This window comes from Pantherophis guttatus, chromosome 4 (genome assembly GCF_059756535.1).
Source record: "Pantherophis guttatus breed Tessera chromosome 4, ASM5975653v1, whole genome shotgun sequence".
In the NCBI taxonomy this organism is placed as follows: Eukaryota; Metazoa; Chordata; class Lepidosauria; order Squamata; family Colubridae; genus Pantherophis; species Pantherophis guttatus.
In genome coordinates, this window is record NC_142066.1 from 64,008,523 (window position 1) to 64,033,567 (window position 25,045).

The 25,045-nt window shown below is 43.1% G+C and overlaps 1 protein-coding gene across 12 annotated transcripts in view; it reads left to right on the forward strand.

The window, feature by feature from the left end:
• The window catches only part of FHOD3 (formin homology 2 domain containing 3), a 273,301-nt gene that overhangs the window by 38,809 nt on the left and 209,447 nt on the right, over positions 1-25,045 (forward strand). For all 12 annotated transcript variants that reach the window (XM_034416311.3, XM_034416312.3, XM_034416313.3 and 9 more), the window contains exon 3: positions 9,089-9,153. In XM_034416311.3, the coding sequence (XP_034272202.1) occupies positions 9,089-9,153 (65 nt within the window). The remainder of the gene's footprint in view (positions 1-9,088; positions 9,154-25,045) is intronic.

Consider the following 25,045-nt stretch of genomic DNA (forward strand, 5'->3'; position numbering starts at 1 on the left):
GGTAGTGATTTGATAAATTTGTTTAATTATTTTATGTTAACTTTGTTAAAATATAAATTGGATAAATCACAACTCAGAATTATACAAATCAATCTGGCCTTATTAAGGATGTTTTTGTTGTTTGGTAGTATGCTTTGATGAGACAAAGCATACTATGAGCATAAAGAATTCGTTGGGTTGGGGAGGTGCTGGTTTTTAGCCAGAAACTGGTAGAAAACAGGAAAGGATATCTATCTCTCGGTATTATTATGAGGCAGATGCTGATTCTTATTTTCCAGAACGCTGCTACTACACTCCAGCATTGGGAAAATCCTCTTCTCTGACAGCAACTGAGAGAACTTTTTTCTACTTATCTTCCCACTCTGTGCTCTCTCCACGCCCCCTTTTGCACCCGAATCCCCAGTCTTTCTCTCAGTTGCTGACACACTGGGAGGATTTTCTCTGTGCTCTGAGTGTTGCGTTAGGCCTTTTGGTTATTTTTGATTAGCCCCCTTTTTTTATTTTTACTTCTCCTTTTTCGGTTGAGTTAGTTTTCTTTGATTCCTGGAGTCAATCAGCTGCTCGCCGGTTTCGTGCCCAGGGAACTGGGTCGTGCCGGCTTTCGCGCATCTGCGCCTGCTGCTACCGGCTTCTGTCCCTGCGGGGCGGATCCGGTAAAGTATTTCCATTGCTGGGGAGATCGGGGCTGAGCGGATCGATCCCTGACTCCCGTGTGGACCAGTGAGCCGGAACGGAAGTATTTCAAGTGCGGCTACCGGCTCGCTGTGTTAGTGGCGTGATTCTCTAGCGGCCGTCCCGTCAGGCTTCTGCGGGCGGCGCTGTGACTGGCGGCGTTTCTCTACAGCCTCGAGGATTCAGCCGTAAGTGATCGCTGGGGGGTGTGTGGCGTGGCTGTCGGGGCTCGCTACCCTCCCGTCCTACCTAAGCTGCCCGGTTTCCAGCCCTGATTGGCGTCCGCGTGTGAGCGGCACCAAGGGGAAAGCGCTCCGCCATCCTTCACAGCTCGGGCGGGCCGTCAATTTACAACTACGCCACCAACTTGCGGCCGCCATTTTGAAATCTCCTCGTGGCAGCGCGGACCCTAATTAGAGGGCCGCAGCCTTACTCCGAGGTCTGGCTGGCTGAGTCTCTGTCCCGTGCTGGGCATTGACTCGGAGGAGAAAAAAAAGGGGGGGAGCATTACCAGTTTATCGCTCACCCCTTTGTTTGCAGCCTCTAGTGCATGGCTTTCCCTCTACCTGGGCAGAGACAGGGGTGCCCTTGTGCTTAGCGTGGCAGAAGTGCCAGCTCTGCTTGTTGGGGCATACTGCATTGCCCAGGGCAGTAGCCAGAATATTAATTCATCTGTCTTTAATCAATTAAGCAATCATTCAATTAATTATTCTCAAGCGGATATCTATTAATTATGCAATCAAAGCAGCCAGTCATTCATTCATTCAACCAATTAATTAATCACCCAAGCATTCATCCAATCAATTAATCAATTAATCAAGCAAACTGATTTCTGTCAATCAATCAATCATTATTTATTATTACGACTTCATCTGTCAATCAACTGTTTAATAATTCTATTCCGCTTGGGGCATTCTCACCATGGCAGACTGCTCGTTCTCCTCAGACAGTGATCAGGAGGCCAGTCCTGTCAGATCTAAGTCCCGCAAGAAACAATCAGGCAAACGCTCTGCGTCTGGCAGTCACAAGTCCCGCCACTCTAAGACCTCCTCTGCCGCTGAAAAGGATGCTCTCAGGCGTCATAAGGCTTTGGAGAAACGATGCGAGAAGGCCAAGCAGGCTTCAGCTTCTTTAGTCCATGATGATGCGGGATCCGCCCAACAGTCTGTTCCTGTTCCTGGCCTTTCGGAGCGGAGAGCGGTCCAATCCGGTTCCTTGGCTTGGCAGAAGGGCGTGTCCCAGTCGATGCCTGATGTTTCCTCAGCGGGGTTGGAGGCCTTTCCGCCCCCTCGGCGCCAACCTTCGGCCACTTTCACGCCTACAGCAGCGGGACTCCGTGAGGTGGACAATCCTCCGCCTCCGTCTCAGTTCGACTTCCAGACTATGTTATCAACAGCGTTGGCTTCTATTATGGCGGCCGGAGCGCAGACAGCGGCCCGGACATCGGCGGCGGGGACTTCAAGCACGTTGGCCTCTTCAAGCTCTCGCAGGGCTCGATCCCCCTCGCCTCGTGAGTCTGTTTCGTCTGAGGACTCGTGCCATGACGAGGAAGGCCCCGACGACCTCGAATTCTCTGAGGATGAAGGTCTGGTACCTGACACTCCAGCCTTCACGGGCTTGTTTCGTCCCTCACTATTTAAGTCCCTCCTTCACAAGGCTCGCTTGACTACTAATTTGGGTTCGGTGGGAGCACAACCACCGACAATCCCGTCTGAGACCGGTCCTCATGATGCCCTGTTTAAGCAAGTCAAGCAGGAGAAGGACTTTATTCCGTGCCCTCAACTGTTCGCGGATGTTCTGCAAGCGCCTTGGGTCCAACCAGGGTCGTCCACTGCTCCAAGCAATTTGGATAAGAAACTGTTCTGTGCGGCGCCCGAACTGGAAGCCATGTTGGATGTGCCCACAGTGGATGCACCGGTGGCGTCTCTCACTTCGCATTCGATGGTCTCATCTGATCCGCTGGAGGGGCTCAAGTCGGAGGACAGGCGCACTGAATTGGCCTTTCGTAGGTCTCATCAAGCCGTGGCCTGGACTGTTAGAACTGCCACGGCTACTTCATTCTTCAATAGGGCCTCTTTGATCTGGTTGCGCCAACTTCAGGAACGGCTCCCTCCAGAGGATACCCGCTTACGCCACGATATTAACAAGATTATTGCAGCCACAGAGTATTCGGCGGATGCTTCGTTGAACTCTGTCAAGTTTGCATCGCGGGCGTTAGCGATTTCTGTCACATCGCGACGCCTTTTCTGGCTACGGCCGTGGAAGGCTGACGTGAAAACCAAATGGAAGTTGGCGGCGGCCCCGTATAAAGCCCCAAACCTGTTTGGCACGGCATTGGAGCCGATTCTTGTGGAGGACAAAGACAAACGCAAAATTATGCCCTCGTCCTTTCGCAGACAAGACAGGCGTTACACCCCTTACACGCAACGTCAGCCATTTCGCTCCTACTCGGGGCAGGGAGGCCCCTCGACTTACCGGCAGTCGTTCCAGACTCCAGAACGCTTCTCTGACAGACAGCGTTTCAGAGAGCGTGGCAGGTCACAGTCCTCCTCCAAGCGCCCCTATCGTGGGTCCACTTCTAGGCCCTTCAGACGGGGCAAATGACTCACCGACTCCGGGGCCAGTGGGAGGACGTCTCCGGTCATTTCGTCATCGATGGGCCCGGTCCACTCCGGACGAGTGGGTTTGTCGCACGATTTCGGAGGGCCTCGCAATCGAATTCACGAATCGCCCCCCACGACGGTTCATCCGGTGCCCAGTTCCGCTGTCCACAGACTCTCGCAGCCTGATGGTGAAAGAGATAGCACACCTGCTGGAGATCCGCGCGATAGAACCAGTTCCGTTGGACCAGCAGGGGACCGGCTTCTATTCGATACTGTTTTTGGTTCCCAAAAGTTCGGGAGGGGTCAGAGGCATTCTCAACCTCAAGGAGTTGAACCGGGCGGTACGAAGATGCATTCTCTTCGGTCCATTCTGGCTTCTATTCGCCGAGGGGACCTGATGCAGTCGGTGGATTTGCGAGAGGCTTACCTGCATGTTCCAGTGCTTCCTTCGCATCGACAGTTTCTGCGATTCGAGTATGCGGGCAGGCATTACCAGTACTGTGCGATGCCGTTCGGTCTTTCCTCGGCTCCCAGGACTTTCACCAAGCTGGTGGCGGTTGTGGCCGCGTCTCTCAGTACCGTTCCGGTGAGGGTGTTATGTTACCTGGACGACATTCTAATCCTGGCCTCGTCCAGGGCACAAGCGGCGCAAGACAGGGTCAGGGTGCTTTCGGCCTTCCGAGAGCACGGATTCTCCATCAACTTGGACAAGAGCCAGCTCGTCCCCACGACCGCAATTCTACACCTCGGGACCCTGATAGACTCCGAGAAGGGTCAGGTTTTCCTGTCTTCAGAACGGGCGAAAAACATCAAATCGCTTGTGGGCCAAGTACTGACCCGGAGGAAGGCTCCTCTATTGACGCTGTCACGTTTGTTGGGGAAGATGGTCTCGTGCTTCCGCATTGTTCCGTGGGCACGCAGACATTCTCGTCCACTGCAATGGCTTCTTCTTCCGTTCCAGAGAACAGGCAGTTCCAACTCCACAAGGACGGTGTTAGTGCCTCCGCGAGTCAGACTGTCACTGAGTTGGTGGAAGTCATCGGCCATCCTGCAAGGTTGCAGTTTCCTGGAACTAGACCGGGTCGTGATCACCACTGATGCCAGTCTCCATGGCTGGGGAGCTCACCTGGGGGCCCAGGTGGGCCAAGGACAATGGTCTCCAGAGGAACGTGCACAGAGCATCAACCTATTGGAACTTCGAGCCATTCGCCTCGCCCTTCTACATTTCCGGACGCTGGTTTGGGGTCGTCATGTCCTGATTCTCACGGACAATACATCTGCCAAAGCGCACATAAACCGGGAAGGAGGGACGAAGTCTCAGACGTTGATGCTCGAGTCGACACGTCTGTTCAACTGGGCGGAGAGGAATCTGGAGTCCATCCTCGCAGACCACATTTCCGGGAAAGCCAACACACGAGCGGATTGGCTCAGCAGGGAAGTGATAGACCAGGCCGAATGGCAGCTGCTTCCCAGTCTATTTCAGGAGATTTGTCTTCGCTTCGGACGGCCTCTGGTAGACTTGTTCGCCAGTCCGACCAACACCCAGCTTTCCCGGTTCATCACTCGGTATCCGACTCCAGCGGCAGAAGACACAAACGCTCTGCGGTGTCGTTGGCCAGCTGGTCTACTGTATGCCTTCCCGCCCGTCACACTGATTCAGCAGGTGGTTCGCAAGATGATAGCGGAGAGGGCGGAGATGTTACTGGTAGCTCCACATTGGCCCCGCAGGCCGTGGTTCGCGGATCTTGTGGAGTTTTCGGTGACAGACCCGTGGGTGATTCCTCCACATCGGATCGTGCTGTGTCAGGGGGCCATTCGTCATCCCGAGCCCCAGCGGCTGCAGTTGGCCGTCTGGCATTTGAGCGCGTCCTCTTGAAGAAAGGCCGTCTGCCGGATACGGTGATTGGTACGATTCAGTCGGCCCGTCGACCGTCCACGACGAGGATCTACGAAGCCTCGTGGAGAGCCTTTTGCCGTTGGTGTGCGACTGCTCATGTGGATCCTACGTCTGCAACGGTTCAGGATGTCCTCATTTTTCTACAGGCGGGTTTGGAACGGGGTTTGTCTCCCGCCACTCTCAGGCGTCAGGTGGGGCCCTGGCCACTGTGTTATCCTGTCCACCGTATACTTCCTTGGCTCATCACCCGTGGGTGAAGGGGTTCCTTCATGGAGCTACGAACCTGAGACCGCCTACGGTTCATCGTTATCCCTCTTGGGATTTGTCTTTAGTTTTGCAGGCTCTCACTTTGTCTCCGTTTGAGCCGCTGGGTTCCACTTCACTTAAGTTTCTGTCGTTCAAAGTTGCTTTTCTCCTGGCGATCACATCGGCTAGACGCATTTCTGAGCTCACTGCCTTATCTGTCAGGAAGGACTTGTGCATTTTTCATGCTAATACTGTGGTCCTGAGGATGGATCCTGCGTTTTTGCCCAAAGTTAATTCGTGGTTTCACCGGGCGCAGGAATTAGTGCTTCCGGATTTCTGCCCGTCGCCGAGACATCATCGAGAGGTTCTTTGGCACACTCTGGATGTGCGCAGGGCGTTGAGACGTTACATACGTAGGACGGCCGAGTTTCGGAAGACGGAAGCCCTGTTTGTTTCGTTCCATCCTGCATCCATGGGACAGAAAGTGTCGTCGACCACGATTGGTCGTTGGATTAAGGCCTGAATTGCTGCTGCTTATGAGAATCAGCGTCGTCCTGTTCCTGGGAACATTTTGCCTCATTCTACGCGGAGTGCGGCTACTTCAGCAGCCTGGGCTACCCAGGCTTCTGTGTTGGACATCTGTAGGGCGGCTACTTGGACTTCTTTGTCGCCTTTCATAAGACATTACCGGATCGATGCCTATGCTTCGGCTGAGGCGTCTTTTAGGCGACGAGTTTTGCAAGCAGTGGTGTCTGGGTCTTCTGAGTTGGATAGTGTTTTGCCCGGCCCTGAAAGTTAGGCTTGGGTATGTCCCAATGCTGGAGTGTAGTAGCAGCGTTCTGGAAAATGGACATTGACTTACCTGAATGTCCTTTTTCGGAACGCTGCGTATACACTCCATTTCCCTCCCTTTCTTTGGTTGTTTGCTTGTGGTGGTTTTGTGTTAATAAAATTTGTTGTAGTTCACCTGTGGTGTCTTCGTTCAAGACTGGGGATTCGGGTGCAAAAGGGGGCGTGGAGAGAGCACAGAGTGGGAAGATAAGTAGAAAAAAGTTCTCTCAGTTGCTGTCAGAGAAGAGGATTTTCCCAATGCTGGAGTGTATACGCAGCGTTCCGAAAAAGGACATTCAGGTAAGTCAATGTCCATTCTACGTAGTTCAAACATCAATTAAAATATGTACAACAAAAGCATGATAGCAATAGCAATAGCACTTAGACTTATATACCACTTCACAGTGCTTTTTACAGCCCTCTCTAAGCGGTTTACAGAATCAGCATACTTCCCCCATCAATCTGGGTCCTCATTTTACCAACCTCAGAAGGATGGAAGGCTGAGTCAACCTTAAGCCTGTGAGATTCAAATGGCCAAACTTCTAGCAGCCTGCAGTACTGCATTCTAACCATTGCTCCACCATGGCTCTTGATGACTGTGTACTATTCAGTTCTTGGTTCCTAAAAATTTAATTGAGGCAACATCATTTTGCTTTGATATTGTCTTCATTATACTGTAAATAAAATTAAATAGTGTATAATTATACTTAAATACTTAAAGTGAAAAGTATATTATTGATACCGTGCTTATTTCTGTCATTGATATTCAAATATTAATTCAATTTTAACAGTTATCTTTAGTTTTAAAAGAACATATGATACTTAATTTTGTAGCTACAGATTTTAGCATAAGAAAGGGAAAAAAGAAAGAGAATAATATGGAAGACTGGGTGTAAGTCTGTTTTATTAGACAATAATAATATTGTCTAATAATTTTATAATAATAAACAATTTTGCAACAATAAAATTGCAAAAGTTGCACAAAATATTATTTTGGTTAAATATTAGGTAAAATCTTTCAACACTATGGACTGTAGAATCTGTCGAGTAGCAAATCTCCTCAACACACACGTGATAAACCTAATGGCAAGAACCTTACCCATGCAGGGAAGGGATGTTCAAGAATACATCCGGATTCAGCAACAAAGCACAATGGAGGGGGGTGCGCGTCTAGGAAACACATTGATGGTGATAGGTGACAGACGGTATAGGAAAGAGGAAACCAAGTGGGGGAGGAATCCAGGCACTCTGAAGCAAAAGCGGCGACGACAGCTGATGACATCATTCACCGGCATTCTCAGCCTTCAAATGGGAGGGGCAGGAGCTGGCGGTATATTCAAAGATGCTACAGCTGTAAACTCATTTACAACGCCTATAAAACCACAGCAATTGAGGAGCCAGCTAACTCTGTCTTTGAGCTGAAGTCACAGCGCCAGCGTTTTCTGTAAAACCGTCGTGTTAACCGAGATTAAACCCTGGGTTGTATTAGCCAATTCCGTGTGTGTGTTGTGCTTTACCCAGCTTTGGACAGACGGTTCCTGGAACGCTGAGAGAATCAGGAAGACAGAGAAGGATGTCCAGTTACCTTCCCTTCCTCTTCAGAAATCCATTTTGAGGATGCAGGTTGGAGAGGAGGGACAAGGTTTGTTCAAAAAGTCAACTCCCGCAGAAAATTGAAGTCCCAGATCTTGGCTTTTCCTTTCAGAGTCCAAAGAGTCAGTAAATAACTTAGGCAAATAACAAACCCAAGCTTAGGTATGGGGGCTACAACAAATGCAATTGGTAAAGAGGACAGGATGCATAAATTTGCTGCTGCCCAGGGTATATGCTATATCAGTGATATGCTTCTCAATGACACAAGTATTTTAATTTGACCTTCCTACACTTAGAACCCAAAATATATCAAACTTTTCCTATTGTCCAGCTGAAACTGTAGGAGGAGGTATCTATGGAGATTCTCAATCGTCCAGAACATGGTTGTCTCAAAGATGCTTTTTCAAAAGGCAATTGGAGTATGGTTTTTTTTCCTTGAGGAGGAGATAGGTCAGTTGAAAGTGTTAAAGGGCATAACAGACATTCAATGATCAAAAGGCATTGGCGAAAAACAGGATGTCTATAGTGAGTGGAAACTGCAAGCAAAAGACCTCTGAACCTAACTAGTAAACTTAAATTTTTGTTTGATCTGCTTGGCAGTAAGGATCAGTTGCAGGTTTGTAAGAAACTTTGAACTGGCTCAGCTATTTTTTGAGATGTTACGATGCCTACATTTTCTGAAGAAAATTTGAAGCATCCGTAATGGAGTAAAGAAAGGAAGACTATAACCCTAACCCTAATTAAACTTCTGGGTGAGGCCTGAACAAGTGAAATACAAATATAAGTATGAATACACAAACAAAACCATAGGCAGAAGTTCAGACAGTTGGGCCTGTTATTCGGAAATTTATTTTCTTTGTACTCATTATTTGAAATCCAGATATGTAAGTATGGGTTCAGTTATATATGAATATGTATGTACACCTGAATATTTCCAATTTTGGTTCAATATGGGATTTGGTAATAAAATAACACTTCTTTTCTTCAGGGTTAATTCACAGTACAAATCAGTCCAGACCAAATCTGTGATAAAAAAAATGCTTAAAACTTTTAGTAGAATTAAAAGTCTAAATTCAAAATTCAGCTGCAGATACCATAATGCATATATACATGTATGATTTTTAATTGAAGAAATAGTATCTGATTGTCTTTAAATTCATTAGATATCATAAGACTAGATAAATTATTTTTTTTCTGTAATTACTCTCTACTATGCTTATCACATTTATTTATTTCTTCTCCCCAGCAGGGGCAAAAAACACAGCATAATTCTGAGAACCCAACTTTCAGTCCGAGTCCATGCCTGCATTGGTAAGTGTGCATAGTAAGTTTTAAATAGAAAAATATATGAACTAGAAATATTCCTAAAGTGGAAATATTCTTAAAGTAAGAATCTATGCGGTTGGAATAATATTATCTTACATTTATCATTTTGAAACTACTGAAAATACCTTGCTATAGCATGCTGCAAACCATATTGCCTAGCAAAATATAATTTATCTATTTAATGAGTAAGGCAAATAATTATTAACAAATCATTTAGAATAAACAATGTCAGAGTTTTATTCAATCCCTAGTTATTTATGGGGTTTCTGTCTCATTCCACAGTTGTTGAACTGTGAATTTTATGGGCACATTGTTTTCAGAATGTATAAAAGTTTCATTTTTGTGAATAAGAATATCATTTAGTTTACAGGTAGTCCTTGACAACTAATTGTGTAGCAAAACAATAATTATGCACACCTTGATATAGGGTGTTGATCTCCTTAGCCTACACACTCTCATTACACAAATACACATCACCTGATATGGTCAAAATACTCACTTGCCTAATAATTGTGCACACAGTGTAGAAAAATTAAGAGCTGAACCAGATTTTCAGTATTAAATGAAATGTTGTTAGCATCTGTTTTGCATTTGCCAGTGGTGTGTAAAAACAATGCCTAAATATTTGAAAGACCAAACTTATTCTTTCAGCTTATTTTTAATTGCCTCATTGCCTCACGGGATGCTTTACATTTAAGTGTAAACTTAAATTTTAGAATAATCTATTAATACCATTGGCAGAACTTGGTAAACTCAGCATCTGCCTCAAGCCAAATTTTGCTTCTCAGTGAAGTACTGCATTATCAATATAGAAGAGGAGTGAAACACATCTACTGATCAATTTTGGAGGATGAATGGCTGGATTACTCAATTTTTCTCGAAGCAAGTTAATGAACAAATTAACAAAGTGCCAAAATGCACTTTTGTCTGACTTCTCTTCCAACTGGAATTTCTGTTACACCACTGGCAAATGCATTACACATGCTAATGTTTAATGGTAAAAATCTGTTTCAGCTCTTTAGTTTTTCCATATCATAAAATAAACTCAGCTTTTTCAGGGTCCATGTGCATTACATTACACTTTCAACCAAGAGTTTACTTAAAATTTGTAGGTTATTAAAGTAGATGTATATCTATGGAGTGCAAAGAAATAGAAGAAAACAATAGAATAGGGAAGACCAGAGATCTCTTCAAGAAAAATTGACATATAAAAGGAACTTTTCATGCAAAAATGGGCATGATAAAGGATCAAAATGGCAGGGACCTAACAGAGGCAGAAGAAATTAAGGTGGCAAAATTACACAGAAGAACCATACAAGAATGAGCTTATTGTCCCTGATAACCACGATGGGGTGTTCATTGACCTCGAGCCAGACATCCTGGAATGTGAAGTCAAATGGGCCTTAGGTAGACTGAGCAACAACAAAGCTAGTGGAGGTGACAGTATTCCAGCTGAGCTATTCAAAATCCTAAAATATGATGCAATAAAAGTGCTACACTCAATTTGCCAGCAAATTTGGAAAACTCAACAGTGGCCACAGGTTTGGAAAAGGTCAGTTTACATTCCAATTCCAAAGAAGGGCAATGCCAAAGAATGTTCAAACTACCACACCATTGCATTCATTTCACATGCTAGCAAAGTTATGCTCAAAATCTTACAAGCTAGGCTCCAGCAGTATGTGGACCGGCAGAACTACAGGCAGGATTTTGAAGAGGCAGAGGAACTAGAGATCAAATTGCCAACATATACTGGATCATTGAGAATGCTAGGGAATTCCAGAAAAACATCTACTTCTGCTAAAGCCTTTGATTGTATGGATCACAACAAATAGTGGCAAGTTCTTAAAGAGATGGGAGTACCACACCATCTTATTTGTCTCTTGAGAAACCTATATGCGGGTCAAGAAGCCACAGTGAGAACTGGACACAGAAGTACTGATTGGTTCAAAATTAAGAAAGGAGTTTGGCAAGGCTGTATACTGTCACCCTGCCTATTTAACTTATATGCAGAGCACATCATGAGAAGGGCGGGGCTAGATGAATCACAAGTTGGAATTAAGATTGCTGGGAGAAATATCAACAAACTCAGATATGTAGATAATACCACTCTAATGGCAGAAAGTGAAGAGGAACTAAAGAGCCTCTTGATGCTGGTGAAGGACGAGAGTGCAAAAAGTTGGCTTGAAACTCAACATTAGGAAACTAAGATGGCGTCCAGCCCTCTCAATTCTTGGCAAATAGATGGGGAAGAAATGGAGGTAGTGACAGATTTTATTTTTCTGGGCTCCATGATCAATGCAGATGGGGACTGCAGCCACGAAATTAAAAGACGCTTGCTCCTGGAGAGGAAAGCTATGGTAAACCTAAACAGCATATTAAAAAGCAGAGACATCACCCTTGCCAACAAAAGTGCGTACTGTCAAAGCTATGGTTTTCCCAGTTGCAATGTATGGCTGTGAAAATTGGACCATAAGGAAGGCTGAGCACCAAAGAATTGAGACCTCCAACCTCAGTTCAAAGGCTGGAGAAGACTCCTGTGAGTCCCTTGGACTGCAAGGCGATCAAACCGGTCAGTCATAGAGGAGACCTAGCTGCTCTTTAGAAGGCCAGATCTTGAAGATGAAACTCAAATACTTTGGCCACCTAATGAGAAGGAAAGATTCACTGGAGAAGAGCCTAATGCTGGGAATGATTGAGGGCAAAAGAAGAAGGGGACGACAGAGAATGAAGTGGCTGGATGGAGTCACTGAAGCAGTCGGTGTGAGATTAAATGGACTCCGGGGGATGGTAGAGGACAGGAAGGCCTGGAGGAACATTGTCCATGGGGTTACTATGGGTCGGATGCAACTTTGCGACTAACAACAACAACAACAATATATCTATGGAAGCTTTATATTTATATGTAGAAGAGTTCTCCCATAGTTTGGGTCTTGATACTAGATCAAAGGCAAACCCAAGATTAATATAAGCATCATAAAGTACTGAATGTGCTCTTAAAAGTTATTGCAGGTCTAGGAAATACTGTAAAGTTAAAGCATAGTCCAAGACAGTATGGCCTTCCTAAAAGCTACTTTTTCTATATAGGAATTATCTGAATAAAGGTTAGTCAGATGGAGTTTTAATTCTGCATCCAATAAAGATTAAAAGGGAAGGCAAGGCAGGGACCCATCAATCCAAATTATTAAGAAGGTGGTGCCATGATGAAAATAATGATCTAGTTATTTAGCTATTCTTGTAACCTTGGGACATTATGTGGAGAATGAAGTTTATTTAAAATCCAGTCTTAGGGGAGAAAGACTTCTTAGAAGAATATAGCATCCTGAAGAGATCCGCCCAAATATTAGCTTTTAGCCTTAACTAGAAATATATATGCAATGCATTGATGTTCTTCATTATTTTGTGTAAATGGAAGTGACTAAAGCAATTTTTGTTGAATGAGAAGAATAAGCTATATGTGTGTTATTGATTTGATGAGAGAGAGGAAGGGACAAGGGGAAGGAAGGAGGAAGGAAAACTTTTTATGTAGTACATTCCTAGTGTCTCCTAATAATGTCAGCATTCCAGAAAATAATAATCCTAATAGTGTCAGCATTCCAGAAAACCCCCAACTCCCAGTAAAGACGCGGAAGCAGGCATTTTCCAAAGTTCTCTTTACTCGAATAGGTAACTGGCACATCTGGGAAATCATGAAACTGAAAAACTCGGGCTTTCCTTCAGTAATTCAAAGCTCCCAAAACCACGACCTTTCTCCTCAATCGATCACATGCTCCAATCAACGTCCATTCCACCTCGACCCAGCCCCTGACCACTCCTCCGCCAGATGCTGGATCACCCTGACCTTGACCGATAGGAAGAATGCTATTATGTCTACTAATTCCCCTCTCCTAAATCTCCCCTCCTACTTTCCCACACATGAGGAGGTGGCAGCATTGAAGCTTCCGACCTAATATGGCTTCCAAGGCTGACAGTAGGGGGAAAAGCTTTAGAGCAGAGATCCCTGATCCCTGAGTCTCCACCCACTACCAGGCTGTAGCCTACTTGCTACAGTGAGCGGTGGGCAGTGTACATGCACAGCTCAACTTGTAGTGCACCAGCCTGCTGTTCACACAATCCAGATCTCCCCCCCCCAAGCCACGCCTCCAGACCACAGAGGTTGGGGATCACTGCTTTAGAGAATCATAGCCTATTGAGGGATATAATGCTATGTGGATAATATTGAGCTAGATAAACTAATGATCTGAATTGGTATAAATAGGGTATGAGATTTTAAAAAGAATGCAAAGTTGACTATTTTCTTTTTTTAAAAATCTGCTTCCTGGAGCAAACTCTGTTTTCTCCATTTATTTTCTATAATTAAAGAATATTATTTTACTTTTTTTTCTTTTTTACTCAGATTAATAGACCAAGGAATATCCAAAGTGTATTCATATGGTGTGATATATTATTTTAAAAGATAGGAATAGAACTGTGAAAACTGTATGCATTTATGTTAGATGTGGGATACTTAAGTACATCAGTAAATGAATAAGATTAACATCACAGGAAATGGCAGTTCTGCACCACATTGCATTGTCAGACTGCAGCAGGAATATTATGTTCAGATTTAATTGCCACAATACAGGAAGGACACTGAAGATCTGCACTGAAGAGTGCAGAGGAGAACAATGAAGATGGTGATGCTAAACTGGGAATAGTTAAGGAAACGGGACATTTTTAGCTTAAAGAATAAAAGATGTGGATAGCAATATTCCAATATTTGAAGAGTTGAGGCATAGAAAAAGTTTTATATCTGTAGTTCTTGACATAGAACAAAAACATAGGAAGATCCAGATTCAAAATGACAGTTTTTGTGACCATGAGAGCTCTTGCACTGTGGAACAGCCTGCTTCCTGGAGTTATAGGGCGTTCCATCACTGAAGCTTTCAAATAAAGTTTGGACTATGTCCAAAATAGTTATGGGATATCTTAGTCTGAGGATATCTATCTCTGTATTTTTCTAAGAGGAATAGAATCCCCAAGAAGGTTAACAGATTGGAGCAGGAAAAATATGTATCAGTAGATGTATCTCTTTATAAACTGTTAGCAATTGTAAGTTAAATGGCTTATTTTAAGCTTTAATGATAAATTGTAACTTGATGAACAGATATGCAAAATATAGTAAAAATAGAGGTTATTTCAAGTTTTAACAAGAACTAATTATATGACAAAAAATAATCAAACATCTATTTAGTAGAATACAAATGGCATACCATTAGGCGATATATTACAAATTTTTATAGCAAAAAATTGTTTCAAAACATTTCTCAACATTTATTTAGAAAAATACGGCATGTATGCAGAAGGTTTTATAGAACTATTAGGATAAAATGCTGCTTCATAATGTCTCATTTCCCTTTTTCTTTTCCTAATGCTAGCTTGCCTGTTAGTCTGTCATCCAACCATCTATCCACCCATCCATCACCTTCAGGATGTTTTGTATAATTGAGATTCTCAGCACTCAAAAGAGATTACTCCTTCCCCCAACAGTTGCTTATCCTCATTTATTTCTCTTTGAGATGGGATTGAAAGATCTTTGATGCCTTTTACATGTAAAACAATGAGTCAGTTCAGAAGCTGTAGTGTGAAAGTCATCCCTGTCAAATTACTTAGGTTGTAGGAAAATAGCAAAAGTTAAGGGTGGCTTTGTGTGGATGTCTCTCTTAAAAACATGATGGCAAAGGGAATTATTCTAAAAAGAAAAATATAGTAAGTCAGATACAAATATATTGAAAGAAGCTTATAGGAGAATTCTTATAAAAATAATTTTATAGAAAGCTTATAGGAAAAACTTAGTAGGATAAAACTCATGATTGGAATGTACTGCTAAAGAATATGAACTGTTCAAAAGAGACAGACCTAACAAAAGAGCAGGTGGAGTTGCATTATACGTAAAAAATCACTACACCTTTACAGAAATCCATAAAACTAGACGATGAAAGCCTCCTTGAATGCATATGGGTTAATATAAAAGGAAAAAAAGAATGACATTGCTATAATCATTCTTCACATGGGTGTCAACCTTGATTGTGTCACGTGATATATCAGGATTTATCGTGTCATATTTTGCCTTTGTGGAGCTGGGGTGGGCGTGGCCTGCACATGATGCATCCAGTCCAGTTTACTTAGATTTCAGTAAAGCATTTGACAAAATAGATGATAACCTACTTCTTACTAAATTAGAAAAATGTGGCATAGGCATCATAATTACAATGCGTTATTGCTTAACGCATTGTAAGCCACCCTGAGTCTCCGGAGAAGGGCGGCATATAAATCAAAATAAATAAATAAATAAATAAATAATCACCAGATGGATTTGTAACTGGCTGACAAACTCAGTATGTAGCCCTTAATGGAACTACATCTACCGGTACATGGAAGCAGTGGGGTATCCCAAGGTTCTGTCTTAGGCCCAGTACTCTTCAATATTTTCATGAAATATTTAGATGAGGAAATAAAGGGGAACTCAACAAATCTGCAGACAACACCAAACTGGCAGGAATAGTCAACACCCCAGAAGAGAGGCTCAAGATCCAGAGGGATCTCACTGGGCTTTATCTAGCAAAATGAGAAAATGAGAAAAGTAAGGTTTTATACTTAGGCAAGAAAAATAAAATGTGCAGAAGTAGAATTGGTGGAACCTGGCTCAATAGTAGTAAATGTGAGAGGGTATCTTGGAATCCTAGTGAACAGATATTTAAATATGAGCCACCAGTGTGCTGCAGCCACAGAAAAGCCAGTGCAGTCCTAGACTGCATTAGGAGAGGGATAAGATCAGGTGAAGTGTTAGTACCACTTTATAATGCCTTGGTAAGACCACAGTTGGGATATTGAATCAAAGTTTGGTCGCCACAATATAAAAAAGATGTTGAGAACTTGGAAAGAGTGCAGAGAAGAGCAACATAGATGATAAGAGGATGGAGGCTAAACCATTAAAAATGGTTGCAGGAATTGGGTATGTCTAGTTTAGTAATATATATATATATATATATATATATATATATATATATATATATATATATATACATATATACACATATACACATATACACATATACACATACACACACACACACACACACACACACACACACACACACACACACATATATATATATATATATATATATTGGGGTAACATAATAGCAGTACTCCAACATTGAAGAGGGGGTCAGCCTATTTACCAGAAGTCAGAAGAAGAAACTAATCAAAGACAGAAGCAACCTTAAACTTGAGGAAAAACTTCCTGACAGAGAGAACAATTAACCAGTGGAAAGGCCCTCAGAAGTTGTAGGTGCTTCATCACTGAAGGTTTTTAAGAACAGATTGGACAATCATTTGTCCAGAATGTGCAGGGCGCTGGACTAGAAGACTTCCTAGGTCCCTTCCAACTCTGTTATTTTTATTTTTATTCTCTTTATTTTTGGTTAAAAATTAAAGTTAATGTCATAGTCAGTAGAGAATTTAAATATTTATATACTAACTAATGCAGTGGTTCTTAACCTATAGTCCATGGACCCCTGGGGGGGGATGTCATGATGCAGGATCTACAAAGTCTTCAAGAAATGTTATGGTTTGATCGTCCATGCCCACAAAAGGTATTTAAAAGGGTTCAGTAGTGAAGAAAAGGTTGAGAACCACTGAACTAATGTATTTATCAGATATTTATGATATCAGTTCTTTTTCTGTTAAAAATGAGGTAATACTGAAGGTAATAACATATAATACTTTTGTCTTCAATATCTAATTTAGCCAGCAGAATAAAAACTTTTGTTTACATCTTTTAATTTTCAGAATTTTCATGGCAACAGAATTGGATTTCAGTTCTTGGATTTTGTTTGTTTTGTTTCTTAACAAGCAACGAGAAAGACAAAATGAAAACAACACTTCATAAGATTATCTGTAATTATCAGTAATTGGTCTTTAGGGTACCATTTCTGATGCAATTAACATGGTTATTCTCGCCAAGTAATGTGCTTGTGCTGCCTCATCAGAATAAGAAATGTGAAATAATATCATGATTTCTAAGGCTCTAGATTCTGTTTGATGAAGTAAAAACAGGCAGATGTAAATGTACAGTCCAGTTAAAAGCTGGTAGAAATATAATAACAGTCCTACCTTAACCATAATTTAAAAATCTTAAGATTTTTATTAAAATATACAATATTGTATATACAATATACAATATTGTATATACAATATACAATATTGTATATACAATATACAATATTAATACAATATTGGTGTATTGGTCTCCAAGTACACCACTAGTGTATTTTCTTCCTATTGTATCCACCGTTAAAGGAATTATTATTTGATCTCATACATAGTTATTAGTAATGAAAACTAATATTTAGTGAGGATCAGAAAAATGGGGTTCCACATGTAACTTGCCTAACATTATAGGGACTTGAAAATATTGAATATGGGATTGTCATACTAAATAGTAATGGAAATGATGCCTTCACATTTGGATCACTTGAGTCTTTAGAATATGTTCTCCAAGTGATGTTAACGTGTCATGCCTGACATAGTTTTTTCTAACAAGAGCCTAACTCATAGTTTATGTCTGAAAATCGTTTGAAATTGTTAAGTCTGAATTCTAGACGGGGGTTTCATAGGAGCCCTGGATAATCAAACCAGAAAGTCTGTTTTCTTTATTGACCAGACAGTTATCCATGAGAAGCATCGAAATAGCATGTGAGGGCAGTATAGGTTGTCCTTAATTTATGGTCACAATTGTTTTACATGAGCAAAGCAGTTAAGTGAGATGTAATGTGACTGTTTTGTTCAATGAATATAATCTTGATACTCCCGGTTGTAGTCATTAAATGACTGTCACTAAGGGGACAGAATCCCAAGTAAGAAGTTGGGGTGGGGGGCGGGGAGACTTGGCGCCCAGCCTGGCCCTAAAAAGAGGCAGACAACCAGAAAAAAACTTTCCAAAGCCACACAGGAAAAGAAAATAATGTATCAAACAGTCGTAGGAGAAGCTAGAAGAAGTTTGGCTCCTAAAAGGAGTCAAACAAGCAGCAAAAAGTACCAAGAAAGGAGCTCAAGGGAGAATATGGCTTATTGGAGTTTGGAACCAACTATTCTTTAGCCCCTTAAAACCAAAAGATGTAATACCTGGAGATTGAGACATTGGTGGCTTTGACTCACCAGGTGCATTTCTGATACTAGCACCAAAGAAAAGGAAAATGAAGCATAAAAAATGCCCAGTAGTGAGGAAAAGCCTGACTAGATTAGGGCCCTAGTGGCATATTCCAAAACCAAAGAGGCAAAGCCCAGCTGCTTAACTATGAGAAGCCCTGATGCTTTGAAACACAAGGAAGAAAACTTAATCATCCATCCAGTGGTGACATTTTTCAGAAAGATGAACCCATGCATATGGCTAGGTCTCTGTCCTGATTAGATGGTAGTCAGGAGAGTGTAGACCTTCTTTGCTCTTGCTAGGCTTTGGGAAAGCCCGCTGAATGCAAAGGCAGTAGATCCAGGACATGCTTCCCAGGACCTTTTCTTTCTATACCTCCTGTCTCACCCACAAACCAACATGTTTTCAATAAAGAAAAAAGTTGTTGATCTTTTTCTTTCCTATCCCAACGTTAGGTGCTGAAGCTACACTACCTTCCAGTCTTGCCTCTTTTAACAACTTAATCATGCTGATGTTACACGCACACTTTGAAAGAGAATGGCAAAAATGACTTACTTTGATGAATGACCAGCAGACTTAAGAGTAGAGGGAAGGAATCTCCCAGATTCAGTTTTTTAAAGGATAGAACAATGAAGGAAGCAAAGAAAATATTTCTAGAAGTTGTTTAACACTGAATAAAAAATTTCCACATTCAGTACTGCAAACAACCACTACAGAAGCTGGACACCCCCCCCCCAAAAAAAGAGACAGATAAGCAACAAAAAGGCAGCAAAGAGAATAAGGTGCTTTTGATTTAGACATATTGGCTGTTTGCAAAAGGTTAATGTGGAACTGAGACAGAAGGAAGCTGAGTAAGCTGTGTGGTTTGGGGTTTGCTTGCTGCTGTGCAAGGCAGTGTGGCAGGGGCCAAAAGGGCAGAGATGGGAAGGAGAATAGTGGAGAGGGATTTATAGTCTCCCTGCAATCTTAAGTGTGGGCAACCTGCCACCTCCAAATTTCGATTTAAAAGAATTTTAAAACAAAAAATTAGGCCAGGCCGGCTTGCTGGAATAGGAGGGTCTATTCCGCACGGCGGAAAGTGTGCAGATCCGGGATCCTCCGTATCTCTGGGGGGAGCTCGTTCCAGATAGTGGATGCCCCCACAGAGAAGGCCCTCCCCCTGGGGGCCGCGAGTCAACATTGTTCGGCTGACGGCACCCGGAGGAGCCCCTCTCTATGAGAGCGTACCAGCCAGTGGGAGACTGTTTGTGGTAGTAGGCGGTCCCGTAAGTAACCAGGTCCTAAGCCATGGAGCGCTCTAAAGGTGGTGACCAAAACCTTGAAGCGCACCCGGAAGACCACCAGGAGCCAGTGCAGCTCGTGCAGGAGAGGTGTCACACGGGAGCGCCATGTTGCTCCCATAACCACCCGCGAGGCCGCACTCTGCGCCAGTTGGAGCTTCCGGGTGCTCCTCAAGGGGAGCCCCATGTAGAGAGCGTTACAGTAGTCCAGGCAGGAAGTGACGAGGGCATGAGTGACTGTGTGTAGAGAGTCCCGATCCAGAAAGGGACGCAACTGGCGAATCAGGCGAACCTGATGAAAAATCCTCCCGGTCACGGCCGTCAAGTGCTCTTCTAAAGACAGCCGTGAATCCAGGAGGACACCCAAGTTGTGAGCCCTCTCTGTGGGGGCCAGCCATTCGCCCCCAATAGTCAGCGATGGCGTCAACTGACTATATCAGGACCTCGGAAACCACAGCCACTCGGTCTTGGATGGGTTGAGGCTGAGCCTGTTCCTCCCCATCCAGATCCGCACGGCCTCCAGACACCGGGACATCACTTCAAGGGCATTGTTGGGGTGATCCGGGGTGGAGATGTACAGCTGGGTGTCATCAGCGTACTGGTGGTACTTCACCCCGAAACCACGGATGATCTCGCCCTGCGGCTTTACATAAATGTTGAACAAAAGGGGCAAGAGGACCGACCCTTGTGGCACCCCACATATGAGGGGCCTCGGGGTCGACCTCTGCCCCCCTGCCAACATAGACTGCAACCGGTCGGAGAGAAAGGAGGAGAACCACCGCAACACAGTGCCTCCCACCCCTAACTCTTCCAACCGGTGCAGCATGATACCATGGTCGATGGTATCAAAAGCCACTGAGAGGTCTAATAGGACCAGGACAGAGGAGCAACCCCTGTCTCAAGCTCTCCAGAGATCATCAACCAACGCAACCAATGCTGTTTGGGTGCTGTACCCAGGCCTGAAGCCCAACTGGAACGGATCCAGATAACGTTGTTTCATCCAGGTACTGGGGGAGCTGTCGCGCAACCTATTCAGCAACATATGCACCTATTCAGTTTAGACAGTCTGGTTTATCGATTTAAAAAATAATAAAATGTACAATGATTAATTATCTAAAAAGGTTAAATTATTATTTATTTAGGAGATTTATGTTGCCACCTATTCCCACATGGCCACTCAAGGCGACTTACAAGAATATAAAAACATCATATAAAAACAGTAAAACTAATAAAAGAGAGAATCATATAATAAATTAATAAAATAATAAATTAAAATAACCCCACCCCAGCAGCAATACATCATACGAACCATTTAATAGGTTCCGTCCCACTCTGAGTTTGATCCAGTTGCCATGATTTAACTTTTTTTAGATACTTTTGGCCTGGATGATTGAGTCTTCATTTACAAATTAATCTAATCCCTCTTCAAAATCACTTTGTCATTTTGTCAAGACCCTGTCCAAAAATCTACTTACACGACATTATTCCCAGCTAAAAGTAGTGAGGAAACCTGACACTTAAAGATATCTTAGTGTGAGACATTGAAGAAGCCAGGCAAGGGAGGAGAAAGTTCACTAGGTTTGAGAATAGGCAGCATAGGTGGGAACTCTGGTAAGGCACTCTCATATTACTTGGCTTACTGTAAGTCTGCATGGGAACTTCCTTTTGCAATTTCCAACATTATGTATTTGTTCTGCCGATCCCTTTCTAAAATCCAGATTGTTTTTATTTTTTAAATTTGGTGTCTGCCTGAGGCTTGACATTTTAGAAAATACTGTTCCTTCTTGCCTTATATTGTGTTCAAGCATACAATAAAACATTTGTCTTTGATCCAAATATCTTTGCACATATATAATTATAAAAGTATCTTTATTAGTCTATGTCATTCAGAAATAAAAAGGCTTCCTTTAATTCCACAGAGAATTAAAAATGGTTCATATAAATTATATTAACACATAAATAATGGTAGCTCTAATCTACTTTTACAGTCTGAAAGTTGGAGTTATTTTCTAATTAGAAACATGAATTCCTTACACACTATTATAATGAATATAATATGCAACTGTTGCAGCATCCTCTTAGTCACATCATCAAAATTCAGATGCTCAGCAATTGACTCATATTTATGACGGTTATAGTGTCCCAGGGTCATGTGATCAGCTTTTGCAAACCTCTGACAACCAAAGTCAGTGGGAAAGCCAGATTCATTTAATAAAAGTGTTACTAACTTAACAATTGCAACGATTCAAGAAAGGTCATAAAATGGGGAAAACTCATTTAACAAGTGTCCATTTAGTAACATAAATTTTGGGCTCATTGTGATCATAAGTCAAGGCCTACCTATATATAAAATATTTTTTTTTAATTTCAGTTCTTTTTCCAATTCAATTCATATATATGTGTGTATGTGTGTGCACGTGTGTATGTGTGTGCACATGCATGTGTGCGCGTATATATGAATGTGTGTGTGGGTATGTGTGTGTGTGTGTGTGTGTGTGTGTGTGTGTGTGTGTGTGTTTGTGTATAGCCCTGCCCATGGCACCAGGCAACCTTGCAACCAAGGGTTCCTCTCTTCTCCAGCTCACCTTGTTGTTATGGAGCATGCGGCGAGCACGATTTGCACTCTGCCAGGCCTGGAGCTCGGTTGTTGCTCAGGCTGCTGCTGCGTTGACGCAGATATCCATGCGGCCTGTCGTAATTGTCTCCCCCCACTCTACCCAGCTGCTGCTGCTTGAGAAAAGGACAAAAACGAAAATGCGAGAAATGGGCTCCCTCACAGCGCCTCCTCTCCTGCATAAAGCCAGCTGGGCTCGACTCTTCCCCCCTGAGCCTCAGTTTTTTGTGCACAAATGGGAGCCCATTTCTCGTGTTGGCCAGGTGGGGTTTGCCCACACAGAGACTGGGCCTCTATGTATGTGTGTGTGTGTGTGAAAGAGAAAGAAAGAGAAACGGCAGAGAGGAAACCCTTTCAAACAGTGTGGCCTACAATTCTTGTTACTCCGCTCCACCATTTCTCTTTCTCTCGCTCTCTCTCTCTCACACAAACACAGACATTTGATTGCTTGAAAGGGATAGGCTGTGCTTTGCTTGTACTGTAAGCACACGCTTTAAGTACACACTCTTGCCTGCCTTTTCATTCTTTTCTCAAGAAGCAGCAGCCGGATAGAAGGGGCGGGGCAATTCCAATGGGCTGCATGGCTTTCTGCCTCATCTTAGCAGCAGCCTGAGCAACACTTGAGCTCCAGGCCTGGCAGAGTGCAAATCATGCTCGCCCCTGCTCCATAGCCACAATGTGAGCTGCGGGAGAGAGGAACCCTTGGCTGCAAGGTTGCCTGGTTCCATGGGCAGGGGTAGGGCTGGCAAGAGTGTGACAGAAACATCTCCAGGTGCCCGGAGAGACAGAATCCCCAGCCCTTGCTGAATCAGCTGATCCGTGGGCCACAGTTAAGAGGCTGAGAAGCCATGAGGTGATCAGGGAAGGGAAGGGCTGCTGCCTGTGCTGGCGATGCCCATCCTTTTCACTAGGGCTTATTTTTGGGATAGGGCGTATATTAGTCCCCCCAAAAATTGGGCTAGGCCTTACTTTTTGAATAGGACATCTTTTTGGGGAAACAAGGTATTTTCTTCAAAAAGACAACCCACCTTGAAAAGAAGCTCTATCATGTTTTTGAGCATGTGTGATCAAATTAAGCCCCACCCACAAAATTAGCCCTAATTAAGACCCCGCCCACCCCAGGGTGCATGGGATTGGCAAAAAATAAGCTAGGGTGGGGATGGGAGGGTGGAGCCCTACTTAACTGGCCTTGCACACCCTGACACCTGCCTCGCCTTCTATGGTTACTTTTTCTGCAACCACTTGCCGCCACTTGCATGTATCACCCTGGTCTCCGTTTCACCTTCAGATGCCTGCTGAAGGCATCTGCTGGAAGGCTGCAGAGGGCTTTCTAGAAGGCATCTGCAACAAATAACAGAGCTCCGGATCGATCCGGAGCTCTGTTATCGGCTACCTATGCCTTCCGACATGTTCTCAAACAATTAGGGTCACTCCCTAGTTTACGTGAGTGGAGAGCCAATAAATATGTGAGTAAATATAATTTTCCAAAAATTGTTAAAGATATCTCCAAAAAATTGGCACAAGTTGACAGCTATAATTCTGTAGCCAATTTTTTTCTTGTGGACACTGCAGCAACATAGAATTTTGCCACTGCACGTGTGATTGCCGGGTTTGAGTGTTGGAGGAGAAAGCCTACATAAAAATTGTCTGCCCTTCCTGGCAATCTCTCTAATAAGGGGTGAATATATACTGACCTATAAACTCTGTATAACTCACAGTACAATAAAACATGTCAGATATCTTCGACTTCTCCTTTACTACATATGCATACCCATTCTGCTATTATACCTGTCCTGGAGAAGTGCTGAGGGGAGAATGTTAAATCTGGCTCTGAAGAAAGCTATTCTTTGTTTTGGGAAGATCGGGTCATTTAGATATCTTGCCAATTCCCACACATCTTGTTTGATTCTGTCGCTACTGTGGAGAGGCAACCTATTTAGTTCTTCTTGGAACCCCATGTCCTTCATTCTACCACAATTCAAGAGTTCTGAACTTAAAGATGAACTAAAGTGTATCAATGGATTCAAATTCAATATACCTTCTCTATCATAAAATTTCATAGCTGTATAAATTTGAAAAATATAGTTTCATTTTTAGCCACTTTTGCAGTAACTCTTTGAGTTTCTGATGATGATTATTTAGACTACATTATACTTTAGCTTTTGCTAAAGTTTTCTATGAACAAACTTCTACATACTGACCTTGATTTGAAATGGTCTGAGAACCACTTGAAGAAGAAATGCATTCTGTATTAAATTTTAGCTATGGTTCAGTTGTGCCAAATATCAGCTTAGAGATCTTACTATCTTTGGAAGCAATTGTCATAAAAGTTGTAGTGGCTATTCTGCTTTTAGAAGCTAGGAGCACTTTTCCCAAACAAAACAAAAAAAAACCCTCCTTTTCTTGCTTAAACAATTGCTCCATTGTTGGATTTAATTTTAAGTTCAAAATAGTCTAGTTCTTCTCACTGTCTTTCTCATACATAATCATACACACCCACACACCCACCCACCCACCCACACACACACACACTTACACACCTTCATACATCTGCAAGTAGTTCTCAGAATTGGACCAGATTTATGTCACTAAGCGACATGGTCATATAGCTAAATGTCCTGTGATCATACCACACACATATAATTTGTATACATTGAGCAGGGATTTTAGAGTCTGTTTGAAAAACCAGGAGTTGCAATATTTTCTCTTTTATCAATAGTTTGAACAGCTATAAAGAAAAGGGGACAGGAATTCTCCCCCACCACTTTATACCAGTCACCTTTCCTTAGTCCT